Source organism: Mytilus trossulus, unplaced genomic scaffold (genome assembly GCF_036588685.1).
Source record: "Mytilus trossulus isolate FHL-02 unplaced genomic scaffold, PNRI_Mtr1.1.1.hap1 h1tg000233l__unscaffolded, whole genome shotgun sequence".
NCBI classification, from domain to species: Eukaryota; Metazoa; Mollusca; class Bivalvia; order Mytilida; family Mytilidae; genus Mytilus; species Mytilus trossulus.
This window is the reverse complement of record NW_026963314.1, coordinates 2,322,053-2,343,291: the sequence shown is the minus strand read 5'-3', so window position 1 is coordinate 2,343,291 and position 21,239 is coordinate 2,322,053. Positions and strand designations below refer to the sequence as shown.

The following is a 21,239-nucleotide window of genomic DNA, read 5'->3' as shown; positions in this document are numbered from 1 at the left end:
TTTCCCGTTTCTAAGCCTCATACAAATAAATTTCATATTTCAAGACACTGTACGTATATTGTCTAAGAATAGAGCAATGCAGCGTCATATAATATAACTTCATTACACTAATTGGTATTTTGTTCTCGCATGAAAACGCATGAAATATTGGCCGCTGGACATTAATCAGCAACAAAAAGTTATTCAATATTTAGATATAAGAAGATGAGATATAAGAGACAATGAGACAATTCTCCATCTAAGTCACAATTTTTAAAAAGTGTAGACCATTATTGGTCAAAGATCGGCCTTTAACGCGGAAGTTTGGTTTAACCGAACAACTAGCTATTTATGGGCCAAAATCACTTCCTAATTTATATGTAAAACGAGAAACAAATTATGACCCACTTCAATAAACGACAACCCCCTGAGTTAGGAATGGTGCAAACAAATGCAGCGTGTTTAAACGTTTAACAGATGCCAACCTTTACCCTAACATGAAAATGTAGCATAACATTACGATATGGAAAGTACTATAGCTAGATATTGTGTTATGAAAGTCATCATGTTTTTGGTAAGGTTAGAATAAGATAAGAAAATAAAACAAGGTTGCTTTCCTTTAAAATTGACTCTTAACTAGTCACAATCCATCGTAGAGGACGCCTTTAACCTATTTTGATTCTAAGGTGTGACGTGTTGAAGATTGAGCTCTTAATTCTTCTTAAAATCAATTATAACGTCATATAAGGTCACCATACGCAACTGGCATTCATCAATGAGAAAAACCCATACCCTACAGTCAGCTATTAAACGTCCAGAAAAGACAAATGCAAAACAGCTCAAAGGAGAAAACCAACCACATGATTTAAAAAAAGAAACAATAAATCATAATACACCTAGATTATTTTAAACTTAACACTCATGACACTGATGCATGAATTTTAATACCAACAGAATTGAGAATGGAAATGGGAAATGTGTCAAAGAGACAACAAGCCAATCATAGCAAAAAAACAGCAGAAGATCACCAACAAGGCTTCAATGTAGTGAGAAATTACCGCACCCGGAGGCGTCCTTCAGCTGGCCCCTCAACAAATATATACTAGTTCAGTGATAACGAACACCATACTAATTTCCAAATTGTACACAAGAAACTAAAATTAAAATAATACAAGACTAACAAAGGCCAGAGGCTCCTGACTTGGGACAGGCGCAAAAATGCAGCGGGGTTAACATGTTTGTGAGATATCAATTCTCCCCCTATCTCTAGTCAATGTAGAAAAGTAAACGCATAACAAAACGCACATTAAAATTCAGTTCAAGAGAAGTCCGAGTCTGATGTCAGAAGATGTAACCAAAGAAAATAAACAAAATACCAATAATACATGTAACAACAGACTACTAGCAGTTAACTGACGTACCAGCTCCAGACTTCAATTAAACTGACTGAAAGATTATGATTTCATCATATGAACATCAGGCACAATCCTTCCGGTAAGGCGTTTAGTATCATACCATCATAACATATATGAGAGGAACATAAACCGTGTCATGCCAACAACTGTTTTTTTTAGAATAAATGTGTTTAGTTCCAATGCAAAGACCTTATCAGTGACTCAATATTAACGCCAGAATATGCACTCTTTAATGACTTGACAACAGTATCGTAATTATTTCCCTTCTTAATAAGTCTATTCAAAGGTTTTGTAAGTTTCTGAGGTGAATACTGACACCTTTGTGCTTTATAAAGAATATTTCCATAAAAAATTGGATGCCAAATACCTGAACATATAAGAAGTCTGCACGTTGAGCTATATTTACGAATAATGTCCTTATACCGATGATAAAATTTAGTAAAATTTAATGTTTGCTTTGGTTTTCCCGTTTGAATGGTTTTACGGTAGTTATTTTGGGGCCCTTTCTAACTTGTTGTTCGTAGTGAGCCGATGCTCCGTGTTGAAGGCCGTACATTGACCTATAATGGTTTACCTTTTTCTAAATTGCTGTTTGGATGGAGAGTTGGCACTCACACCACATCTTCCTGTCTATATATATCATACTTTACTGGTTTAACTTATATCATTTGATGGTATTTTTCAACCTCATTTAAAAGTAAAATCACAAAAATACTGAACTCCATGGAAAATTCAAAACGGAAAAGACCTAATTAAATGGCAAAATCATGTGATAAAGCATATAAAACTTATGGACAACAACTGTCATATTCCTGACTTGGTACATGCGTTTTTAAATGTAGAAAATGGTTGATTGAACCTGGTTGTATAGCGCGAAACCTCTCACTGGTATGACAGTTGTAGTAAATGAAGTCCAGGTTTTCGGATGCGCGATTTTCCCGCTGTATTGAAGCCCCGCTGATGGCATTGTGCTCCTTGGTCGGTTGTTGTCTCTTCGAAACATTCCCTATTTCCATTTTTTTTTTTTTTTTATGTCAAACATAATAAATGCTAGTTGTACATAAACTTTATTCCCCTAAGACTAAGGAGTCAAACTTATGATTCTGGGTTAGTAAATATTCCCCATCTCTTCTTTCCTATATAATATTTCCTGTACCATCCAAAGCCAACTGTCTTAGCTAGAAGCCATAGTTTACATTTAACACTGACATCTGAAAAATAATAATATTAACAAGTTTTAATTGTCAAATAAGAGTACATATTAACACTTTTCCCGCATGTGGCAATTATACATACTGAAAAAACACATTTAATTCAATGTATCACCACGCTCTCTACAAGTTAAGGATCTAATTCTTTTATTTATAAGTCCGCACCTGGGTAGTTGAGAGGCAAACTTTCAGTCATCTACAAACATATCTTCATCCTGGACAACCTCTCTATATATATATATATATATATATAGGTGTGTTATTTGAGTCCATATCTTCTCCATATATTCATCGTTTATTTGATCATGCATAAAATATTTGCCACTTCACACAAACAGAAATAATGAACACATAAAAAGCTCAATTGTTTTCTTCGAACGAAAATTTAGAAAAAAATGGAATTAAGGTTTATTCATACCTTGCTTCTCTTTAATAACTCCGTGTTCATGTTCTTTGTAACTTGAAGATAATAGGTGTTTACAGTTAGAGGAAGAGAAAATCCGTCCTAAAAATAAATATTATATTAGAACCAGTATTAGATATATAATTTACAGTTAGAGGAAGAGAAAATCCGTCCTATAAATAAATATTATATTAGAACCAGTATTGAATATACAAAAATGTATAATTTCGATACCATCTCTTAAGCTTGCATAGCGAAACGGTTAACCAGTATATTCATAAGATGCTTCGGATAGAAATCGACTTAAAATATGCAAATAAATATCAAAATATATGTTAACTAATTTTGAGCCTGTAACTGTTTGAAAATTGATGCAATGTATAAATATACCACAAATAAGCCCAACATCCATCTTTAATTTTGTATTAGAATTATTACAGGCAGTATACAAACATTATTACAGGTAGTATAGACACATTATTACAGGCAGTATACAAACATTATTACAGGTAGTATAGACACATTATTACAGGCAGTATACAAACATTATTACAGGTAGTATAGACACATTATTACAGGCAGTATACATAAATTATTACAGGCAGTATACACACATTATTATAGGCAGTATACACACATTATTACAGGTAGTATAGACACATTATTACAGGCAGTATACATAAATTATTACAGGCAGTATACACACATTATTATAGGCAGTATACACACATTATTACAGGTAGTATAGACACATTATTACAGGCAGTATACATAAATTATTACAGGCAGTATACACACATTATTACAGGCAGTATACACACATTATTACAGGCAGTATACACACATTATTGACGATCTCCTGAATGCTGCTCCACATTGACATCCTTCGGCTGCTAGCTGGATTAGTCTGATGGTAAAAACCAAGTACAAAACGGATGGGATCCAGCTTAAAGAACAACCATTTAACTTCAAAGGGAATGTGAAGGTGTGGCTATGGTTTTAATCTGAGTCATAACGTTTCGGCGAAAAACACCTGTTCTTTTTATAGTTTTTCGACGCTATCAATCACAACTTAATACTTAAAGGTATGAAGAAAATCTGGATTCAGAATTTTTGTTCATAATTTACCACACTTTTTTTCTTTATCATATTGAAGACCCCCTTTCTTTCTCTTGAAATAAAATGGGCGCTCACTTACATAAAGATACATACTGAAATTAGAGATGAACAAACTAAAATAAGTCTTGTATGACATTACAGTTGAATTAAATTGCTTACCATAGCTAGAGTTCAGGAATATAATTTCAATTTCATCGTCACTTCTGGGTTTACGATGTAATATGGTGGGTTGAAGATGAAACAAGTATCCCCAATTTGTAAATGTCGTCTGCAAGAGTGAACAAGGTAAAATTAAGAGTAAGACGTCATTAAATTATACGAAATAATTCAACACCTCAAAGAATGCAAACAATGGGTTTTCTGACATCCTAACAGATCTAATGCGACGTTTATAAGTACGTTATTGAAATACGGTCACTATACCCAGTAATGTTGCATTGTTAACCTAGTATGTCCATCCGTTCATAAATTCCTTGTGGTTTTGTTCATTTCAAGTAAAAAGATGTTTGGCTAACGTCTTAATGACAACAAAATTAATCAACATTTAAAAAAAAATATATATAAAGAAATAAAAAAAATACTGAAAATAGGTTTTCTTCGAATATTAGCTTCTTAAACTGCATCAGAGGCTATAAGACAGTCAAATTTGTATTATGTGGAAGCATTTTTTGGTAAGGGCTTAAACAGAACACTTTTAAAATCCGTTGGGTCAATTTTCTATTGGATAATGATCGATACTTATAAAATAAACCAATAAAATACCGTAGATTCTATGACAGGAAACTTGTATGTATCGCTGTAATATTTGTAGATGTGTTCTGATATATCTCCCTTCCAATAAGAATTGAGTGTGTTGACTACTATATCGTATCTACAACATATCAGACAAGACAGTATAAGTTGTATAGGTTACATATTTATCCTGCAATTATTGTACAATGTTGTACACAGATAAAGTTTTGCTTTCTTAACCACAACCACCAGTTCTTGTACAAATCAAGTTGCCATTGCATTGCTGAAGTCTTATACTTTGGGACAGGCATAAACATGCGGAGGTGTCAAACATCTCTTGTGATATGATTCTCAAACCTCCCCTATACCTCTAGCCAATGTAGAACATGTCAACAAACATACAGCAATGCACACAGTAAAACTGAGTTTAAAAGAAGTCTGAGTCCGATGTCAGAATTCGTCCTCCAAAATCAAGGGAACTCGTAACAATCCTATTTTGTTTGAAAAAAAACCCGTTTCTTTAGATGTGATACACATAATTAATTGCTTTTTGTTATAAAATGAAAACAAATGAAGATGTTGACCTTTTACGTTTTTCAGTTTCTTTAATATTTCAGAGGCGGATACCTTTAAAAAAAAAAGGGTGGAGCTTCAGCCATGGACTAACATGAAAATGAATATGTTGTACTATAGCTAAGTTCAGCTTTATTTCCTTAATTTGTATACTAGTTGAGTTGCATATTTAATAAGCAAAGTATGGTAACATCAAATTTCATATAATATACCATGGTTTTTCCTCAACACACTTTTTAAGCAATTTATTTCATTAAAACATCAAAGGAAAACCCAATTTATGTCACAATAAATATTAAGATTTGATATTTACTTCTTGTCTAATTTACAGGTACGCAATATAGTTTTTAAGTTGTTATGGATACTGTTCATTTGGTCCTTCGTTCTTCTTAGAATCTGTTCCTGTATAATGTTAGCGAGCTACAAAGGAAAACGTCAATAACTCACATTTAAACTTAACAATGATAAGTTCACCGATAATAACGTAGAAATAAAACCTAACAATGTGTAAACAAGACCCGATAGTCTGTACGAACCATCGATATTTCACCAAATAACAATGATATACAAGACCCGATAATCTATACGAACCTTCGATATTTCGCCACATACCAATGTGTATACAAGACCCGATAGTCTGTACGAACCATCGATATCTCACCACATAACAATGTGTATACAAGACCCGTTAGTCTGTACGAACCATCGATATTTCACCACATAACAATGTGTATACAAGACCCGATAGTCTGTACGAACCTCCAAGATTTCACCACATAACAATGTGTCGAAAACCCTATACTCGATATGAACGTTCGATATTTTTCATCAGCTTACAGTGTGTAGAAACCCAGATACGGTGGATTTATTATTATTTGTTGGATATCTACTTTCGTGTATTTCGTGGGTAAAGATGAACCTTGAAATAAAATATTCAACGAATTACAAATTTTCTATAGGCTTATATACACCCAATGACAAAACCTAGAAATTAAATATCTACGAGCATGTAACTTTCATTGTAACCTTGTGTAACAAAAAAAGTAGTCTATAAGAACCGTCGATATTTCACCACCTCACCATGTTTAGAAAACCCGATAGTCGATACGAACCTTCGATATTTTACCACCTCACCATGTTAAATTTCACCACCTCACCGTGTTTTGTAAATCAAAAAGTCGATAAGAACCTTCGATAGTTCGTCACCTCACCATGTTTAGAAAATCCAACAGTTGATACGAACCTTCGATATATTACAAACTCACCATGTTTAGAAAACAAGATATTCGATACGAACCTTAGATATTTCAGCACCTCACCATGTTTAGAAAACCCGATATTCGATACGAACCTTAGATATTTCACCACCTCACCATGTTTAGAAAATCCAAATGTTGATACGAACCTTCGATATTTCACCTGCTAACTCTTCAAACTCCGACATGACTTTCTCCATTTTTTTCAATTCTTTGCTGTCTTTTGATTTTAAGGTTTGTAATTTTTTGGCGAGAAATCTTTCTTCTACTACTTTGTTTACGTTTAATCCGGGCTCTTTACCTTTTTCGAAATTACGTATACTTCTCTCGCATAAGCCCAAGTCCCTCCGTACACCTCCAAATTTCTACATCATATATTAATAGAAAATAAATATTTATCAGTTCAATAGTTTTATTCTATTCTATTCTATTCATACATTTAACGTTTTTAAAAGACTTTTTACATAAACAATACACCTCTTATAAACGCTTCCATACATTTCACAAAATATATACTAAGTATGTAATTTGTTGATCATTGTCATGCCAGTATCTGCTTGTAGTCTTTTGTAAATCTGTGGACCATTGTCATGTCAGTATCTGCTTGTAGTCCTTTGTAAATGTGTGGATCATTGCCATGTCAGTATCTGCTTGTAGTCCTTTGTTAATGTGTTGACCATTGTCATGTCAGTATCTGCTTGTAGTCCTTTGTAAATGTGTGGACCATTGTCATGTCAGTATCTGCTTGTAGTCTTTTGTAAATCTGTGGATCATTGTCATGTCAGTATCTGCTTGTAGTCCTTTGTAAATGTATGGATCATAGTCATGTCAGTATCTGCTTGTAGTCCTTTGTAAATGTGTGGACCATTGTCATGTCAGTATCTGCTTGTAGTCCTTTGTAAATGTGTGGACCATTGTCATGTCAGTATCTGCTTGTGGTCCGTTGTAAATGTATGGATCATTGTCATGTCAGTATTTCTTTGAAGTCCTTTGTAAATGTGTGAATCATTGTCATGTCAGTATCTGCTTGTAGTCCTTTGTAAATGTGTGAATCATTGTCATGTCAGTATCTACTTGTAGTCCTTGTAAATGTGTAAATCATTGTCATGTCAGTATTTCTTTGAAGTCCTTTGTAAATGTGTGGATCATTGTCATGTCAGTATCTGCTTGTAGTCCTTTGTAAATGTATGGATCATTGTCATGTCAGTATCTGCTTGTAGTCCTTTGTAAATGTGTGGACCATTGTCATGTCAGTATCTGCTTGTAGTCCTTTGTAAATGTGTGGACCATTGTCATGGCAGTATCTGCTTGTGGTCCGTTGTAAATGTATGGATCATTGTCATGTCAGTATCTGCTTGTAGTCCTTCGTAAATGTATGGTTCATTGTCATGTCAGTATCTGCTTGTAGTCCTTCGTAAATGTATGGATCATTGTCATGTCAGTATCTGCTTGTAGCTCCTTTGTAAATGTATGGATCATTGTCATGTCAGTATCTGCTTGTAGTCCTTTGTAAATGTGTGGACCATTGTCATGTCAGTATCTGCTTGTAGTTCTTTGTAAATGTGTGAACCATTGTCAAGTCAGTATCTACTTGTAGTCCTTTGTAAATGTATGGATCATTGTCATGTCAGTATCTGCCTGTAGTCCTTTGTAAATGTATGGATCATTGTCATGTCAGTATCTGCTTGTAGTCCTTTGTAAATGTGTGGACCATTGTCATGTCAGTTGTAGCCCTTTGTAAATGTGGGGACCATTGCCATGTCAGTATCTGCTTGTAGTCCTTTGTAAATGTATGGATCATTGTCATGTCAGTATCTGCTTGTAGTCCTTTGTAAATGTGTGGACCATTGTCATGTCAGTATCTGCTTGTAGTCATTTATAAATGTGTTGATCATTGTCATATCAGTATCTACTTGTAGTCCTTTGTAAATGTGTGGACCATTGTCATGTCAGTATCTGCTTGCATTCCTTTGTAAATGTGTGGACCATTGTCATGTCAGTATCTACTTGTATTCCTTTGTTAATGTGTGGACCATTGTCATGTCAGTATCTGCTTGTAGTCCTTTGTAAATGTATGGATCATTGTCATGTCAGTATCTGCTTGTAGTCCTTTGTAAATAGGTGGATCATTGTCATGTCAGTATCTGCTTGTAGTCATTTGTAAATGTGTGGACCATTGTCATGTCAGCATCTACTTGTATTCCTTTGTTAATGTGTGGACCATTGTCATGTCAGTATCTGCTTGTAGTCCTTTGTAAATAGGTGGATCATTCTCATGTCAGTATCTGCTTGTAGTCCTTTGTTAATGTGTGGATCATTGTCATGTCAATATCTGATTGTAGTCCTTTGTAAATGTTTGGATCATTGTCATGTCAGTATCTGCTTGTAGTCCTTTGTAAATGTATAAATCATTGTCATGTCGGTATCTGTTTGTATTCCTTTGTTAATGTGTGGACCATTGTCATGTCAGTATCTGCTTGTAGTCCTTTGTAAATGTATGGATCATTGCCATGTCAGTTTCTGCTTGTAGTCCTTTGTAAATAGGTGGATCATTGTCATGTCAGTATCTGCTTGTAGTCCTTTGTTAATGTGTGGATCATTGTCATGTCAATATCTGATTGTAGTCCTTTGCAAATGTGTGGACCATTGTCATGTTAGTATCTGCTTGTAGTCCTTTGTAAATGTGTGGACCATTGTCATGTCAGTATCTGCTTGTAGTCTTTTGTTAATCTGTGGATTGTTGTCATGTCAGTATCTGCTTGTAGTCCTTTGCAAATGTGTGGATCATTGTCATGTTAGTATCTGCTTGTAGTCCTTTGTAAATGTGTGGATCATTGTCATGTCAATATCTGATTGTAGTCCTTTGTAAATGTTTGGATCATTGTCATGTCAGTATCTGCTTGTAGTCCTTTGTAAATGAGTGGATCATTGTCATGTCAGTATCTGCTTGTAGTCCTTTGTAAATGTATGGATCATTGTCATGTCAGTATCTGCTTGTAGTCCTTTGTAAATGTGTGGATCATTGTCATGTTAGTATCTGCTTGTAGTCCTTTTTAAATGTGTGGATCATTGTCATGTCAGTATCTGCTTGTAGTCCTTTGTAAATGTATGGATCATTGTCATGTCAGTATCTGCTTGTAGTCCTTTGTAAATGTGTGGATCATTGTCATGTCAGTATCTACTTGAAGTCCTTTGTAAATGTGGGGAGCATTGTTATGTCAGTATCTGCTTGTAGTCCTTTGTAAATGTGTGGATTATTGTCATGTCAGTATCTACTTGTAGTCCTTTGTAAATGTGTGGATCATTGTCATGTCAATATCTGATTGTAGTCCTTTGTAAATGTTTGGATCATTGTCATGTCAGTATCTGCTTGTAGTCGTTTGTAAATGTGTGGATCATTGTTATGTCAGTATCTGCTTGTAGTCCTTTGTAAATGTGTGGATCATTGCCATGTCAGTTTCTGCTTGTAGTCCTTTGTAAATAGGTGGATCATTGTCATGTCAGTATCTGCTTGTAGTCCTTTGTTAATGTGTGGATCATTGTCATGTCAATATCTGATTGTAGTCCTTTGTAAATGTTTGGATCATTGTCATGTCAATATCTGATTTTAGTCCTTTGTAAATGTGTGGATCATTCTCATGTCAGTTTCTGCTTGTAGTCCTTTGTAAATTTGTGGATCATTGTCATGTCAGTTGTAGTCCTTTGTAAATGTATGGATCATTGTTATGTCAGTATCTACTTGTAGTCATTCGTATATGTATGGATCATTGTCATGTCAGTATCTGCTTGTAGTCCTTTGCAAATGTGTGGACCATTGTCATGTTAGTATCTGCTTGTAGTCCTTTGTAAATGTGTGGACCATTGTCATGTCAGTATCTGCTTGTAGTCTTTTGTTAATCTGTGGATTGTTGTCATGTCAGTATCTGCTTGTAGTCCTTTGCAAATGTGTGGATCATTGTCATGTTAGTATCTGCTTGTAGTCCTTTGTAAATGTGTGGATCATTGTCATGTCAATATCTGATTGTAGTCCTTTGTAAATGTTTGGATCATTGTCATGTCAGTATCTGCTTGTAGTCCTTTGTAAATGAGTGGATCATTGTCATGTCAGTATCTGCTGGTAGTCCTTTGTAAATGTATGGATCATTGTCATGTCAGTATCTGCTTGTAGTCCTTTGTAAATGTGTGGATCATTGTCATGTTAGTATCTGCTTGTAGTCCTTTTTAAATGTGTGGATCATTGTCATGTCAGTATCTGCTTGTAGTCCTTTGTAAATGTATGGATCATTGTCATGTCAGTATCTACTTGAAGTCCTTTGTAAATGTGGGGAGCATTGTTATGTCAGTATCTGCTTGTAGTCCTTTGTAAATGTGTGGATTATTGTCATGTCAGTATCTACTTGTAGTCCTTTGTAAATGTGTGGATCATTGTCATGTCAATATCTGATTGTAGTCCTTTGTAAATGTTTGGATCATTGTCATGTCAGTATCTGCTTGTAGTCGTTTGTAAATGTGTGGATCATTGTTATGTCAGTATCTGCTTGTAGTCCTTTGTAAATGTGTGGATTATTGTCATGTCAGTATCTACTTGTAGTCCTTTGTAAATGTATGGATCATTGTTATGTCAGTTTCTGCTTGTAGTCCTTTGTAAATTTGTGGATCATTGTCATGTCAGTTGTAGTCCTTTGTAAATGTATGGATCATTGTTATGTCAGTATCTACTTGTAGTCCTTGTAAATGTATGGACCATTGTCATGTCAGTATCTGCTTGTAGTCCTTTGTAAATGTGTGGATCATTGTTATGTCAGTATCTGCTTGTAGTCCTTTGTAAATGTGTGGATTATTGGTATGCCAGTATCTGCTTGTAGTTCTTTGTAAATGTATGGATCATTGTCATTTTCATTTTTCTTTCTGTTGCCTATTCTAACCGCGGACTTGAAATTCTTTTTTATCGATATTCACTCTGCATTCTGCTGTGGTTTTATTTTCGGTTTTCATTCTCTATTCTACATATATATTGTATACATACATGATGAGGGCAAACATAAAAAATATGCAACGTAATCCGATATTATAAATATAGTTACGTATCGAACAAAGGAAGGCGGCACAAATTGGTGAAACACAGTAAAATAAACAGCGAGTAAAGACAGAAAACAATTATCGAAAATACAGATCAATTTGGTGATGCATAAGTGGAGTGACAAAGCATACAGACTTTACTAAAAATAAATGATATGGTGCAAGTATAAGTCAAAATAAACCCTTCCTATTGGTTCTTGCTAATACTTACTAGATCTTACTAGTATGTCGCGATATATAACGGTAAACGGACACTTACCACTTTGGTACACAGAGGTTTTGGGAAATGGTCAGTATGTATAATAATAAACGAACACTTACCACTTTGGTACAAAGACGTTTTGGGAACAGATCAGTATGTATAACGGTAAACGAACACTTACCACTTTGGCACACAGAAGCTTTGGGAACAGATCAGTATGTATAACGGTAAACGAACACTTACCACTTTGGCACACAGAAGCTTTGGGAAATGGTCAGTATGTATAACGGTAAACGGACACTTACCACTTTGGTACACAGAAGTTTTGGGAACAGATCAGTATGTATAACGGTAAACGAACACTTACCACTTTGGTACACAGAAGCTTTGGGAAATGGTCAGTATGTATAACGGTAAACGGACACTTACCACTTTGGCAAATAGAAGTTTTGGGAAAAGATCAGTATGTATAACGGTAAACGGACACTTACCACTTTGGTACAAAGACGTTTTTGGGAAATGATCAGTACGTATAATGGTAAACGGACACCTACCACTTTGGTACGCAGAAATTTTGGGAAATGATCAGTGCGTATAATGGTAAACGAACACTTACCACTTTGGTACACAGAAGTTTGGGGAAATGATCATTATGTATAATGGTAAACGAACACTTACCACTTTGGTACACAGAAGTTTGGGGAAATGATCATTATGTATAATGGTAAACGGACACTTACCACTTTGGTACACAGAAGGTTTGGGAAATGGTCAGTATGTATAATGGTAAACGGACACTTACCACTTTGGCACACAGAAGTTTTGGGAAATGGTTAGTATGTATAATAATAAACGAACACTTACCACTTTGGTACAAAGACGTTTTTGGGAAATGATCAGTACGTATAATGGTAAACGGACACCTACCACTTTGGTACACATAAATTTTGGGAAATGATCAGTGCGTATAATGGTAAACGGACACTTACCACTTTGGCACACACTGACACAGAAATTTTAGGAAAAGGTCAGTATATATAATGGTAAACGAACACTTACCACTTTGGTACACAGAAGTTTGGGGAAATGGTCAGTATGTATAATGGTAAACGGACACTTACCACTTTGGTACACAGAAGTTTGGGGAAATGGTCAGTATGTATAACGGTAAACTGACACCTACCACTTTGGCACACAGAAGTTTTGAGAAAAGATCAGTATGTATAATGGTAAACGAACACTTACCACTTTGGTACACAGAGGTTTTGGGAAATGATCAGTACGTATAATGGTAAACGGACACTTACCACTGTGGCTCATAGAAGTTTTGAGAAAAGATCAGTATGTATAGCGGTAAACGGACACTTACCACTTTGGCACATAGAAGTTTTGAGAACAGATCAGTATGTATAGCGGTAAACGGACACTTACCACTTTGGCACACAGAAGTTTGGGGAAAAGATCAGAGTGTTTGTTCATCAATTTCAGTAGGTTCGATTTATTCTTGTTCTGACCATGAAGAAATGTTCCTTCAAACCTTAAAAATAGGTATAAATTTATGTTAAATAGTAAAAAAACGATTGTGTAAACGTAAAAACGAATATCGATTTAAAAAAAATTGCTGTTAAGAAACGTTGAAAATCATTTTGTAAGACATCATCTTAGTGCAAGAACAAACCCTAAGTTGAATGATAAGTGCACCTTGAAATGTTTTTCGTTAATTCCGTAAAATGATAACATGTTATACCAGTAGATCATTTGATTTCACGGTTTCGTCGGTGTGGATGGTCTTTTGAATGAACCTTGAAGTGTGATAAGATAAGGTATTAGACTAAATATCAAATATACATATACATAATTTAATTTTGGATATCACGCGTCTTCTGATTGGCTGACGTTATTTTGTTATCAACCCATAAACATAATTTAGTCATGTGACCGTGAGGTCATCAACGTTTTTTTCATGGTTGTCTGCGGTTTTAAATGGAATTTAGAATTCAATTATAAGAAATGACTGTAATATTTTTTCTGTCTTTTCGAAATAGCATAAAAAATGTGGTGCACACTGTTAATAACCCGCTACGCGCGTTATGCAGTGGTCACCAAAATTTTTTATGTTATTTCTTCATAGACAGAAAAAAAATATTACAGTCATTCCTTAAATAAATAATTTAACTTTGGATGTAACGCGATCTTTTGATTGGCTGACGTTAATTTGTTATCAACACATCATAGACATAATTTAGTCGTGTGACCGTGAGGTCATCAACGTTTTTTTTCATGGTTATCTACGGTTTAAAAAGGAATTTAGAATTAAATTATAAGAAATGACTGGAATATTTTTTTCTGTCTTTTCGATATAACATAAAAAATGTGGTGCGCACTGTTAAATAACCCGCTACGCGCGTTTTTCGTTGTCCATCAATTTTGGTTAAGGTTATGTCTTCATAGACTGAAAAAATATTACAATCATTCCTTAATTACAAAAAAAACCACCCAAAATTCTACAAAAAAATCTTGCTTGGGTTGATTTGAATATCGTAATGATTGAATTCAAGAGTGGGGTAAAATACAAATACGTCATTACTTGTAATTGCATACTGTTAATATAACCCAGCCTTACAATATATGTATAAACTTACGACGATTTTTTCTGTTGTTGAGGTTTACACAACTGTACACCTTCCATTTCAATATTTAGATGAACAAAGCAAGCTACGTCACATAAACAGGAAATGATATCTATAATCTCAGGAATTCCTAGAAAGAACAGAGCAAGCTACGTCACATAAACAGGAAATGATATCTATAATCTCAGGAATTCCTAGAAAGAACAGAGCAAGCTACGTCACATAAACAGGAAATGATATCTATAATCTCAGGAATTCCTAGAATGAACAGAGCAAGCTACGTCACATAAACAGGAAATGATATCTATAATCTCAGGAATTCCTAGAAAGAACAGAGCAAGCTACGTCACATAAACAGGAAATGATATCTATAATCTCAGGAATTCCTAGAAAGAACAGAGCAAGCTACGTCACATAAACAGGAAATGATATCTATAATCTCAGGAATTCCTAGAAAGAACAGAGCAAGCTACGTCACATAAACAGGAAATGATATCTATAATCTCAGGAATTCCTAGAAAGAACAGAGCAAGCTACGTCACATAAACAGGAAATGATATCTATAATCTCAGGAATTCCTAGATAGAACAGAGCAAGCTACGTCACATAAGCAGGAAATGATATCTATAATCTCAGGAATTCCTAGAAAGAACAGAGCAAGCTACGTCACATAAACAGGAAATGATATCTATAATCTCAGGAATTCCTAGAAAGAACAGAGCAAGCTACGTCACATAAACAGGAAATGATATCTATAATCTCAGGAATTCCTAGAAAGAACAGAGCAAGCTACGTCACATAAACATATGTGGTAGGTATGCTGGAAACCATACGCCCTTCAACACTGAGGAAAACATACCGTTTAATCAGCTATAAAAAGCCCCGACAGGAAAAATATGAAACAAGACAATTGAGATAAGTATTGGCTTAGTTCCGGGGTACCTTCAATCACTTTCATATTTTGGTGGCGTTCGTATTGCTCCGTTTTTAGGTTTTCAATGTTGGGTTTGTGTACTACTAGTACTGCTTGTCTTTTTCTACCCATGTCGTTGTCAGTTTCTACCCATGTCGTTGTCAGTTTCTACCCATGTCGTTGTCAGTTTCTACCCATGCCGTTGTCAGTTTCTACCCATGTCGTTGTCAGTTTCTACCCATGTCGTTGTCAGTTTCTACCCATGTCGTTGTCAGTTTCTACCTATGTCGTTGTCAGTTTCTACCCATGCCGTTGTCAGTTTCTACCCATGTCGTTGTCAGTTTCTACCCATGTCGTTATCAGTTTCTACCCTTGTCGTTATCAGTTTCTACCCATGTCGTTGTCAGTTTCTACTAATGTCATTGTCAGTTTCTACCCATGTCGTTGTCAGTTTCTACCCATGTCGTTGTCAGTTTCTACCCATGTCGTTGTCAGTTTCTACCCATGTCGTTGTCAGTTTCTACCCATGTCGTTATCAGTTTCTACCCTTATCGTTATCAGTTTCTACCCATGTCGTTGTCAGTTTCTACTAATGTCGTTGTCAGTTTCTACCCATGTCGTTGTCAGTTTCTACCCATGTCTTTGTCAGTTTCTACCCATGTCGTTGTCAGTTTCTACCCATGTCGTTATCAGTTTCTACCCTTGTCGTTATCAGTTTCTACCCATGTCGTTGTCAGTTTCTACTAATGTCGTTGTCAGTTTCTACCCTTGTCGTTATCAGTTTCTACCCATGTCGTTGTCAGTTTCTACTAATGTCGTTGTCAGTTTCTACCCATGTCGTTGTCAGTTTCTACCCATGTCGTTGTCAGTTTCTACCCATGTCGTTATCAGTTTCTACCCTTGTCGTTATCAGTTTCTACCCATGTCGTTGTCAGTTTCTACTAATGTCGTTGTCAGTTTCTACCCATGTCGTTGTCAGTTTCTACCCATGTCGTTGTCAGTTTCTACCCATGTCGTTATCAGTTTCTACCCATGTCGTTGTCAGTTTCTACCCATGTCGTTGTCAGTTTCTACCAATGTCGTTGTCAGTTTCTACCCATGTCGTTATCAGTTTCTACTAATGTCGTTATCAGTTTCTACCCATGTCGTTTTCAGTTTCTACCCATGTCGTTATCAGTTTCTACCCATGTCGTTGTTAGTTTCTACCCATGTCGTTGTCAGTTTCTACCAATGTCGTTGTCAGTTTCTACCCATGTCGTTGTCAGTTTCTACACATGTCGTTATCAGTTTCTACCCATGTCGTTGTCAGTTTCTACCCATGTCGTTGTCAGTTTCTACCCATGTCGTTGTCAGTTTCTACCCATGTCGTTATCAGTTTCTACCCTTATCGTTATCAGTTTCTACCCATGTCGTTGTCAGTTTCTACTAATGTCGTTGTCAGTTTCTACCCATGTCGTTGTCAGTTTCTACCCATGTCGTTGTTAGTTTCTACCCATGTCGTTGTCAGTTTCTACCCATGCCGTTGTCAGTTTCTACCCATGTCGTTGTCAGTTTCTACCCATGTCGTTATCAGTTTCTACCCTTGTCGTTATCAGTTTCTACCCATGTCGCTGTCAGTTTCTACTAATGTCGTTGTCAGTTTCTACCCATGACATTGTCAGTTTCTACCCATGTCGTTGTCAGTTTCTACCCATGTCGTTGTCAGTTTCTACCCATGTCGTTGTCAGTTTCTACCCATGTCGTTATCAGTTTCTACCCTTGTCGTTATCAGTTTCTACCCATGTCGTTGTCAGTTTCTACTAATGTCGTTGTCAGTTTCTACCCTTGTCGTTATCAGTTTCTACCCATGTCGTTGTCAGTTTCTACTAATGTCGTTGTCAGTTTCTACCCATGTCGTTGTCAGTTTCTACCCATGTCGTTGTCAGTTTCTACCCATGTCGTTATCAGTTTCTACCCTTGTCGTTATCAGTTTCTACCCATGTCGTTGTCAGTTTCTACTAATGTCGTTGTCAGTTTCTACCCATGTCGTTGTCAGTTTCTACCCATGTCGTTGTCAGTTTCTACCCATGTCGTTATCAGTTTCTACCCATGTCGTTGTCAGTTTCTACCCATGTCGTTGTCAGTTTCTACCAATGTCGTTGTCAGTTTCTACCCATGTCGTTATCAGTTTCTACTAATGTCGTTATCAGTTTCTACCCATGTCGTTTTCAGTTTCTACCCATGTCGTTATCAGTTTCTACCCATGTCGTTGTTAGTTTCTACCCATGTCGTTGTCAGTTTCTACCAATGTCGTTGTCAGTTTCTACCCATGTCGTTGTCAGTTTCTACACATGTCGTTATCAGTTTCTACCCATGTCGTTGTCAGTTTCTACCCATGTCATTGTCAGTTTCTACCCATGTCATTATCAGTTTCTACCCATGTCGTTGTCAGTTTCTACCCATGTCGTTGTCAGTTTCTACCCATTTCGTTGTCAGTTTCTACCCATGTCGTTATCAGTTTCTACCCTTGTCGTTATCAGTGTCTACCCATGTCGTTGTCAGTTTCAATCCATGTCGTTGTCAGTTTCTACCCATGTCGTTATCAGTTTCTACCCATGGCGTTGTCAGTTTTTTTTCAACTTATAATAGATATAGGAAGATAGTTTGAATGTCCCTCTGGTATCTTTCGCCTTTTTTTATATCTTATAAACAAGTGGTGGATAGAGGATGTGATATCTAGTTATTGGAGTAAATTATTCTCCTACGGATATAAACACTATTTACGTGCCCGAACAATACTATTTTACATACGTGATTCTCTCAGCCGTTTCTTCATACCATACATATCTTTTAACACAAACAGTGATAGGGGAAGTCCACATAGATGACGAGGTTTTGTTACATGTTCTAATAGAAGTCGAGTATACCATTCTGTAATATCAATGCTGAAATAATGTGAGTGATCATTTATGTATTTAGTCGAATTCATTTATAAAATTCCTTTCAGTGTATTTTAGAAATATAAGAACTTTTATGTGTCATTTGTTTCTTTTAGTAATTGGGTTTCTGTCTCATTAATATTTTACCCCAGAATCATTAATCATACTCAATATACACAATGTAGCTGCATGGAAGTCAGTCATTTATATAAACTCGGGAATTTCACCAATAGTTGTATTTTCTCTTATTCTTTATGTTTTTTCTTCATATTATATTGAATGTACATCTTATTTGTTTGGTATATGTTCGAGCTGAACAGTGGCGTCTTTAATTGTAAGGTCAGGTTAGCTTATGGTAAGAGACGGTTATTGTTCGTCAGCTAAGGGTTGGGACTCAGTTATGGTCCATCAATAAGAAAACCCCATACTGCGAAGTCAGCTATAAAAAGCCCCAAAATGTCAATTGTAAATCAACTCCAACGAGCAACATAACGGTCTGAATTATGTACAAAACAGAAAACGAAAAATATTTATGATATAAAGCATCAAACGACAACCACTGGAATCGATTTCACAAAACCACTTACGATTAAATCACAAAACCACTTACGATTAAGATTGATCCTAAGTCATGAACAATTCAGTATATTTACGATCAATCTAAGTCGTAAGCTTTTTTTTGTGAAACCGACTCTAGGCCCTATCTTGGGATCACTTAGTAGTCAAGGGTTACGATATACTTCCCTCTTCTCTACTTGAAGTGGATCGTAACCTTTGGCTAGGGAAGATGACTTAGGACATGATCAAACCGAATGTGGCGGGGTTAAAAAAAAAGATGGAGCCATTCCCTTCACATAACCTGGCTCGGACATAATACAAGTTATAAAAAAGTAATAGAATTCTGTTCACGATTATCCCTTTTCCGTTTTACGTGAAGTTCTATACTGACATGATTAATAGCAAACATTACTAAAATTGTCCGTTTATATACATTTTTGAATTAAAATTAAAAAAAAATGATTGTTCAACTCCCCGAAGAAAAGTTGACTTTATATGGATTTGGCTATATTGTTAGATAGCATGATTATATAGCTCTTCAACTACTTAACTGTTTCTGTTCTTATACAACATTGGCTTTCAAGTATTTGGCTTTAAGCGTTCCTGATGACGGTAAATCAAGAAAAGCATCTCGGACGTCATCTTTTATTCTTTCGTCTTTTCTATAATGTGATTATTAAATAGAAAGCTTGCAATACAATACAGGTTTCGGACCTGCTGACAGGATCATACATGTACACACATTGTGTTATTTCTATAGAAAGCTTACATATGATAATATCATTTCTATATATTTTGTGTGACCGAATATCTTTTCTTGGTTTACTTTTATTACATTTGATATGTTGACAGAGTCATACAACCAATCGGGTCATAATTATTAAGAAAATAGGCTGGACGTAATACTTACAGATCAAATTCCTTTTTTATTTGATAGAGATCAGGAATCAGAACAGTTTCCAGAGTATAGAACATTGTGTTTGTCTTGTCCCTCGCTCTACTATAAGCCTACATGGCTGCTTTCTCTGTCCTGTTGTGATGTCTGTTTCTAACGTTGTTGGCACGGGACACAGTATCATAGTAAACGAGTTCTTTGTGACGTTGTGTTCTTTATTAACACCGAACAACAAGCTATAAAGGGCATATAAATTACTAGTTTACTAGTTTAAAACTATTCAGACGGGGAAAACAACGGTGTAATCTACAAAAAGAGGAAAACACTTATGAACCCCATCAACAACCGACAACTACTGAATATCAGGTTCCTGACTTAGGACATTAGAATTGAGAATAGAAACAGGGAATGCGTCAAAGACACAACAACCCGACCATAGAACAGACAACAGCAGGAGGTCACCAACAGGTCTTCAATGCAGCGAGAAATGCCCGCACCCGGATGCGTCCTTCAGCTGGCCCATACACAAATATATATACTAGTTCAGTGATAATGAACGCCATAATAAACTCCAAATTGTACACAAGAAACTAAAATTAAAAATCATACAAGACTAACAAAGGTTGTAGAGGCTCCTGACTTGGGACAGTCGCAAAAATGCGATGGGGTTAAACATGTTTATGAGATCTTAACCCTCCCCCTATACCTCTAGCCAATGTAGAAAACATAACAATGCGCACATTAAAATTCAGTTCAAGAGAAGTACGAGTCTGATGTCAGAAGATGTAACCAAAGAAAATAAACAAAATGACAATAATACATAAATAACAACAGACTACTAGCAGTTAACTGACATGCCAGTTCCAGACTTCAATTAACTATATATTAAACATTGTATGAATGGTCTCAGGACCTGATTTATCTGATAAATTTACTGCTTATAGGTTGCATTTCTGTAAATATTAACTATGCAATTCCCCTTAGGAACTCCGTTTACGACTAAAACTCTGTTCCACTTTTACTATGAATTTTGGATAAAAATAATATAGGATGGAAAGTTTATATGCACTATTATTTTTTTTCAAAGGTCAAACTATAGGGCTGTACGTGCGACATATTTTCAACGTGTATATGCCTCGAACTTATAAGACTTTAAACTTACACTAAAAGTTTGTGCTACCGCTACTTGACTTTAGGTGGACCACAGATTTCAATTTGACAGTTATACAAATAATACATATGTATGATGTAGAAAAGTGAGATAATCCTAGTTTATCTGAGAAAATCCTGGTTTATCTGAGATAATATAGGATTGTCTATAGAAGTGGTTCATGCGTGCCATACATATGTATATCT

At 35.6% G+C, this 21,239-nt stretch overlaps 1 protein-coding gene and 1 long non-coding RNA gene across 2 annotated transcripts; both read right to left on the bottom strand.

Annotated features, from left to right (window-relative positions):
* Window positions 1-2,455: 2,455 nt before the first annotated feature.
* LOC134701214 (uncharacterized) lies at window positions 2,456-5,014 on the bottom strand. The gene is made up of 4 exons (XR_010104067.1): window positions 4,890-5,014; window positions 4,287-4,395; window positions 3,024-3,110; window positions 2,456-2,605 (listed from the first exon to the last, which is right to left on the bottom strand). It is a non-coding gene; the product is annotated as an uncharacterized LOC134701214 (long non-coding RNA).
* Window positions 5,015-5,741: 727 nt separating this feature from the next.
* Window positions 5,742-20,056, bottom strand: LOC134701182 (uncharacterized). The gene is made up of 7 exons (XM_063562320.1): window positions 19,899-20,056; window positions 18,303-18,436; window positions 14,612-14,729; window positions 13,339-13,506; window positions 12,151-12,214; window positions 6,838-7,053; window positions 5,742-5,852 (listed from the first exon to the last, which is right to left on the bottom strand). Exons 1-7 carry the CDS (start codon window positions 19,961-19,963, stop codon window positions 5,742-5,744), a joined length of 876 nt encoding a protein of 291 aa, XP_063418390.1. The 5' UTR covers window positions 19,964-20,056.
* Between the last annotated feature and the right edge of the window lie 1,183 nt (window positions 20,057-21,239).